We start from the raw sequence: 7,964 nt of genomic DNA on the forward strand, positions 1-7,964 counted from the left end.
TGGGAGATTGTTGGATTAAAAATCTAATTGTAGGTTAAATGTAACTATTTGGGCTATCAATTAGATTAAGCTTATTTTAAGTGATCTATTAATTTATTAGGCTTAAATGTATTTAGTAAGTTCGGGCCTCCTATGTGCAGAAACCCGATAACATATTAATTGAGTGAAGAAGTCAATTAATAATAAGGGATATAAATTATAGTTGTGATCCTAAGTCTATACGCAACAACCATTACTTTCATATCTCATCGTGAGAGTAATGACGTAAACCCTAGAGGTTTTTCAGGAGGGATTGTGTCATGGGCTTGAAGAACACAAAACCCCCAATCAATTCGTATATCCGAATCCACTTGCGCTAATGGCATCAAGTCAGATTTAATTGCTTTATTTTCTTCTCTCAATTAGTTCAATACGACATATCCTAAGCTTAGAGTATAATTCCTGATTTCTAACACTTCTTCCAATAAGACAACATAACAACAACCACAATCAAATGCAGAATGCTCTCTCCGCACAATAACAGTCTCATAATCATCATTATTATCAATCTTTGATAACCCCATCATCCGTCAAGAATACTAACTTGAAAATCCAAGCAGGTACCACAAACCTTAATTTTAAAAGTTCTCAATTTTAGTTCTTTCAATTATGCAAATCAATTAATCAAATTTCATGTGTGAAGTTTGTAGAAAAGGGTTCCAAAAGCATATTAACAAGATACTTTATAAAGAATTAATTAGCAAGGTGAATATTCGGAAAAGAAAAATTTGTTGGTATGCACAAAAAGAATAACTAATATTACAATCTTTGCCCGTCCCTTAATTCCACCGTTAGATTAGAATATAATACAATGGATTAGGGCTAATCAATACAGTGCTGATTAGTCTAATCAGTATATTAACTGCCGCATAATATTATATTTGTATATTGTACAATTTAACAAAAAAAAAAAGATCAAAACACTCCTTTTAGTATTATACTCTCTAGTCTTACATATTCTACAACATTTTTTATTTTGATTTGTTTAACATATTTTGTAATATTTTCAAAATAGAAAATTATTAATATACTTTATTTTATCACACCACTCAAATAGGAAAATAAATATACACTTTTGTTTCTCTCATCACATCACATCATTTTCATTTTATTATAGCCACCTAATTATTGTGCCAAAATCAAATTGTCGCTTCTTCTATAAGACACAAGATGGAATATAATATAAAGATAATAATATTTGTTTAATATATTATAAATTCAAAATTTTTTATAATATTAGTGGATAGTTCAATTACTTAAATATATTCAACATAAATAAATAAATAAATAAATTTTTAGAAAAGAGAGAATATAATATATATAAATTCGCACAATATATATCAAATATATTCCTTATAAAATATTAATAATTTTAAAAACATACTTTTTTCATCCGGCTCTAAGAGTCTCATTTACCTTTTGTGTCGTTGCACTTAACATTAAAGATATTATTATATTTGTATAATTTTTTTACAAATATCATTATAATAGTATTATAAGATATTAATAAAAATATTTTTGCTATTTTTCCTTAATTTGTACTATATTTTAATATAATAATTAATATTCAAATATCAACACGCAGAAAATAAATAGACACTTAGAGTTGAACGGAGGTAATATTATATTTTATATTAGTATTTTCTGGTATTATAAAAATTGCTACTCTAAAGAACACACTCAATATTAAAAGTAATAAAAATTAAAAGCAAATTGGTTTTGTTCAACAAATATAATGCTTATTATTATTATTATTATTAGAATTATTAAAAATACGATAAGTGCATAAATTTAAATTTAAATAAATATATAATATATATATTTTATCTATAAAAAAATTAATAATTAATAAAAATATTTTTTTATATTATTTTATATTTTTTCATATCAATATAAAAATACTTTAAATTCGAAAATATAAAACAAAATAGTTATGTGGGTTTTTTTTATGGTTTAGAAATTCATTTGAAATTAAAAATTGGTTTGAATTTTTGTTTAAAATAATATTTTGATTTGATATTTTTCAAAATAAAAAATAATTTATTTTAATTACAAGTAAATAGTATTTGTTTATTTAGTTTAGAATTTAGCACAAATCTCTTATATTTTTACAAAGAAGATAAATTAAATTTTTTAGGACATAGTAGGTGTGTTTTTTTTTGTATTTTTGTTTAAAGAATTTTTTTTTTTTTTTTTTTTTTTTTTTTTATGTGAAATATAGAAAATTATATAGGTAATATAGAGATAATGAGTGTATAATATAGTAATATTTTTTGAAAAAATATGTGTGAAATTTTTTTCAAAAGAAGCAAACTTGAAGTATTTTTATTTTATTTTTTATGATGTAAAGTATAAATAGTCGTATTCGTAATATAAAAACAGATATTTTAAAAGGGATGTTAATTTTTTCATGAAAAAATAAAATATAGGAGTATCTTTTTTTTGTTCCAAAAAAGAATGTGGTTGGTTTTTGCGTATAAATTTTTGAATATTTATTTTTACATTAATACATAATATAAATTCAAGAGATAAAATATAAAATATTTTTATTAATCTTTTATAATATAAATGATATTAGTGGAATAAATTATATTAAGGTAAGAAGGCTGGAGATTCGGCGCTAATCCGGCCAAGTCAGCATGACCAACATGTGTTTTTTATCCGAGCAAATCAGCATGACCAACATATGTTTATATATATCTTATATAAATATATTAAGATATGCATAGATATATGCTGATTACAATATTTTTAATCTACACTAAAATAAACAAACAACAGTCTTCTTATAGAATGAAAATAATATTTTATTTTATTTTTTCTAAATTCTAAATTTTCAATAAATTATGTTTCCAATACAAATAAATTTAAGAGAAAAAAAATTAAAATTTTTTTCAATATAAAATTTTTTTTTTTATCAATTTTAGTTCGAATATAAATAACTAATCATTTTAGTCTCATTGTAAATAATTTTAATCAATTTTGATTCCATATTTAAAAAATCAACGGAAGACACTCATGTGAAGCTGATCTAAAATAAACACAATTGTATTTATCCAAATACGGTCATGTTTAAATATTTAACCCCAGACTGACCAAAAATACAGGGCCGGAGTCAAATTCATCACCACCCTCAATCAAATCAAACTAATATGGCAATAAGAAGAAAACAAAAATACAGTTTGCCGGAAAATGACGTCATAATTTTGAGACTTTAGAACTATTATCCATAAAATCCCAAATTCATAGAGGATCTTTTGGCTTTGGGATTTTTAGCCTAAAAATCAAACTAATGGGAGAAAGATAGCCAGCTAGCTAAGGGTGTGCTATTGTGTAAATATGGAAATATAATTTGGATAGACAGTAAAAAAGAAGAAAAGAAACAAACGGAGAAGACGAGAGAATATGTTGTTCGATCTACCTATAAAATGGCCAAAAACCACCGATTTCCTTTATATGCTGTGTAAAATTTGAACGCGGCTGTGTATTTTTGGTCAGCCTAGTGTTAAATATTTAAACACGGCCGTATTTGGATAAACACAGCCGTGTTTATTCCAGGTCGGTTATTGTTACATTCACGTCAACGTTGATCTTTTATTGGTAAAATTAAAATTACTTACAATAAGAATAAAATTGATGAATTATTTATATAAAAACCAATACTCCCTTCAAGTAGTAAATATTTATTTTTGGTATAACGGTGACAAATATAATGTAAAATAAAGTTATTTGGGGAAAAAAAAAAATTATAATCTAAAATGTCAAAATATAATATATGTATTTTTGTAAAAGGACGGATGAAATAGAATGTTGGGGTGTGTTTGTTTGAGGATTTGAATTTTGAGTTGGGATTTGAATAGTAAAAATTTTAAATTTGAATAGTTGTATGATGTGATATAAATAGGTGTTGATGTGATGTTTTGAATGTAAAATTAATTATTAGTATAATATAAAAAATAAAAAATAGATGTTTGATTTGATGTTTTTTGGGGAGAAAATATAGGATGAATAGTAAAAATCCAAACAAATTCCTCAAACAAACACACCCTTGATGTTTTTTAATAAATTTAATTTAAAAATTAGCAATAAAGGGGTGGAAAGTGACAGCGGCGGTGGACCCAACAGCTGTTATCCTCAGCACGAAAATTCATTTTCGGAAATTTTTACGGAAAATAGAAAGAAGAAAGGAGCAGCCAGACAGTTATATCCGCCATTGTCAAACTCCAAGCTCCCCGATTTGCAGAATCCTCGAGGCTTTCGTGGCCAGTTGATCTCGATTCGGTGTAAGTAGCCGGATCTATGGCTGCTTGTTCTTCCATTTCATCCAAAAAAAAATTTGAAGTATTTTAGTTAGGTATTTGGCTGTATTTCTGTGTCAGCGTTTAGGCTGTGCTGTAATAGCTCATTTGGGGGGGATCTTGAGAGATTTTATATTTGCGTGGATATTTCTAGTTTGAGCTATTTTCTTATATTTTTGTTGTTGATGTTTTGTTTCCTAAATTTAATTTGTTTGTTTATGAATTTTTGTTTTGAGTTAGGGTTCTTCACGTGAGGTCGAATTTTCCATCTCCAAGGAAAAACACTCTGAGTAATTAAAACCCTATTTTCATCCCTGTGCTCAGAATTGGGAATAAATCGTTATTTGATGCAGGATATTTCTCCCGAAATGGATTGATTAATCTTCCTGATGAGGATTGTCTGGTTTTATCCCCTAATTATAATTATTAATAAATAATTATCTTCTATTAGTTCTTGGGGTTAGGGTTTGGTGGGGCTTGGAAAATGAAATGAAAATAAGAAAGGATTTTCTTTCTAGCTTCTGGAAAATTTGCTTCGCCAAATGTGTCCGTTTGTAATAATGGTGGGGTGGGTGGGGGTGGGTACCTTATTTCCCTTTCATCTTTTGCCTTGTCTCTAGACACTTGGCTGCTTATCCATTCATGAGCAACCGAAACTTGCCACAGCACTCCCCTGCAATAGTTGCCTCCATTAATTATTTGGCCAGACATGGAATAATTCCTATCCTGCAATTGGACAATTGGATTGATTTTTTTTGAGGACCTTATGATATGTATCTTCTTGCCTTTTGTTTCTTTCTGTGCAGTGGTTTTCTGTGGTCTATAAAATCAGTCCCTTTGTGGAGGGCATTTCGGATTTTGGGATTGAACTGCAGTTTTTGCCACAAAGTAAGTCATCTGTCTGTCAGTATGCATCTGTTCTGATCTTCTTGTTCTTTTCATTATGTGTCTTTCACTCAGATTAAAGCACACCATAGAGTTCTAGAATTTGAATTTCATTCGTGGCACAAGCCGTATAAGTTGCCTAAATCATTGTTTTTTTTTTCCCTTTAACATTCCTATGCAAGTATTCCATCAGTGAGATAATTAGAAGTTGGGATTTAGTCTAGACAGAGGTTATATCTAGTCAAGTAGTTAATGGCCATAAGGTTTGATAGGTGTTAAAGATTTTCAATAGTTTTAAGAGTATGGTTAGTTTATGATGATATAACTTTGTTCTGTACATCTCTTGTAATTTGATCCTAAAAGTAAAGTTTTCAATAAGTTATAATTGAAACATGTTTGATGAAGATATGATTAAATGAAAGAGTTTATGAGTAAATCCCATGTAGTAAACACACCCGTGGTGTCTTGAATCTTCATATAATGTTTTCAACTTTTTCAATGTGTATTCTTGCAACTCAACACGACTCGAGTAGTTCGAGCTATAGTCAATTAATTAGTTTACCTTACTATTACTACTCTTTTAGCATATGGATTTACTTGCAACTTGGCATATTTTCTTCGGAAATTGATGTTTACTTTCTCTTGCTGGTGTTCATAACAATTCGACTTAATTAAGGCTAATGATTTTTCATCAGACTTGGGCCAAAAAGATGGCTATTTCTTCGTATCCTACTCCTGCTGATGCTGGTGTTCTCTGCATAATTCTTGCGAACACGGCAATATCCATCTCCATTGTGAAAGAGATTGTCCGCTGTATTCTCCATGTGATCGGGATCCATATTTCGTCATGGGAGGAATTCTCAGTCGAGCCCTCTGGCTCATATGAATGCCGTAAAACTCCTTCAGCATCATACATGGAGGAGTTCAGAACCCGAACCCCAGCAATGCGATACGACTCAATTTACATATGCAATTGTCCCAAACAAGAGTGTTCCATCTGCCTAACAGAATTTGAGGCGAAGGCAGAGATCAACCGCCTGTCATGTGGCCATGTTTTTCACAAACCGTGCCTCGAAAAGTGGCTCAACTACTGGAACACCACATGCCCGCTGTGTCGGAATCACATGATATCCGAAGAAGGCGAAGAGGATTCCTGTCCCATGTGAGTTGTCTCTTTCGGATTTGTGGTTAGTGTGTACAGAGTTAGATTTTTGTGAATCTCGTATATTTCAGCTGCCAATGTTGTGCGTCCTCTCGTAGTGACGGGTCAGCGTGACTCTGTGCGTTTGTATATATTGTGAAAGGCTTTTCAATTTGAATGTCTGCCACTGCCTCTGCCTCTGAAGTGTTGGTTACATGTATGTATGTATGTATCTTAAGCAACAGTTAGTTAGTTGGTTGGTTATTCGTGTGTTTTATTTATTTGTCTTTGAGTTGAAGGACTTTGGGAACGAGCCGGGCTGAGTCGAGCTTTGTTTTGTGAATTGGGGCATGCCTTTTGTCAATTGTGTGTTTGTTGGAATATGGCAAAATTATATACTTGTGTTTTGAAAAATTTGCAACTTCCTCCTTTGTGATTGAAGAAGTGTTGTTCCATAAAATATTGCATAGTATTTTTTTTTTTTAAATTTCCATGATTCTTTTGTAGTTTTGAAAAAATTGTATATAAATTTTACTCTCCATCTTTAAATCATAAAGGAGAATGGTGGATTGTAATTTTTTATTTATTTTATTTAAATATAGTTGAATTATGGACAATTTTGCTGTTGAAGGACATTTGCTTCGTCTCGGGACTCACTTAGGAAACTCCTTTTTGCTTAATATTGAAACTCACTTAGGAATTGGTTGCGTTTGTTTGGGGGTTTGGAATTTGAGTTGGGATTTGAATAGTAAAATTTTTGAATTTGAATAGTTGTATGATGTGATATAAAAAATAAAAAATAGGTATTTGATTTGATATTTTTTGGGAGAAAAAATTGGATGAATAATGTAAATCCAATCCAATCTCCCAAACAAACACACCAGTAACTCTCTTAGTTTAGATTTATTTATAATTTTGAGGTGACCAGGGGTGTGTTTCGATTGAGTTTTAAATTTAAGTTATTATTATTAGGTAGGTACAGTAAAAAAAAAAATATTATTACTTTTTAAAAATATTATATTGAAATATATATATAAATCAAATTTTATTGTCAAACTAAAATCAAATTAAGTACTCATTTGATTATTTTTATTTGTATTTATACAAAAGAGTCACACCCTGATACCAATTTTTTTTTGAATTTTCATATAAATATATGGTAATATATAATTATTTTATACATAAAATATAAAAGATGAAAATATCAAAATTATATTATATATTTTCACTAATCAATAAAATAATATTATTTTTTAAATCAATTATGAAACAAAATTTATCTGTTAATGATCTTAAAATTTTTTTCAACAATTCGCAAATCGGTTAAATTTTCTCTATTACGAACGAATTGGTTGACCACGGATTACACACGAGTACCACGGATTGCAGTACTATAGTCTGATACACTTTCAAACTTCTTCATTTTTATGCTTTCCAACTCATCACAAAGAATTTGAAGGTGCACTTGGTTGACACGATCGACTCATTTGAATGTTCTTTCTAAAATGTCTCACTTTTTTTTTTTTTTTTTTTAAGTTGTTGCACCAGCAATCTTTTCAAAGCCCGACTCGTCTACAATTTGGAATAGCATGTAGATGCAT

General features: G+C 29.1%; 1 protein-coding gene across 2 annotated transcripts; it reads left to right on the top strand.

Annotated features, from left to right (window-relative positions):
• Positions 1-4,177: 4,177 nt before the first annotated feature.
• LOC127248077 (probable E3 ubiquitin-protein ligase XERICO) lies at positions 4,178-6,706 on the top strand. Of its 2 annotated transcripts, XM_051270245.1 has the most exons (3): positions 4,178-4,322; positions 5,144-5,225; positions 5,918-6,706. In XM_051270245.1, the coding sequence occupies exon 3, from the start codon at positions 5,933-5,935 to the stop codon at positions 6,386-6,388; it is 456 nt and encodes a 151-aa protein (XP_051126202.1). In that variant the 5' UTR covers positions 4,178-4,322; positions 5,144-5,225; positions 5,918-5,932; the 3' UTR covers positions 6,389-6,706. The 2 variants fall into 2 exon arrangements, with proteins under 2 accessions (XP_051126202.1, XP_051126203.1); XM_051270246.1 differs by lacking the exon at positions 5,144-5,225 and having other exon boundaries at positions 4,194-4,322.
• Positions 6,707-7,964: the final 1,258 nt, after the last annotated feature.

Source organism: Andrographis paniculata, unplaced genomic scaffold, assembly GCF_009805555.1.
Source record: "Andrographis paniculata isolate CXL003 unplaced genomic scaffold, ASM980555v1 Contig32END, whole genome shotgun sequence".
NCBI classification, from domain to species: domain Eukaryota; kingdom Viridiplantae; phylum Streptophyta; class Magnoliopsida; order Lamiales; family Acanthaceae; genus Andrographis; species Andrographis paniculata.

Bases quoted from the DNA above. Each gene is read 5' to 3' on its own strand.
- LOC127248077 (XM_051270245.1), top strand. From the start codon at position 5,933: ATGGCTATTTCTTCGTATCCTACTCCTGCTGATGCTGGTGTTCTCTGC.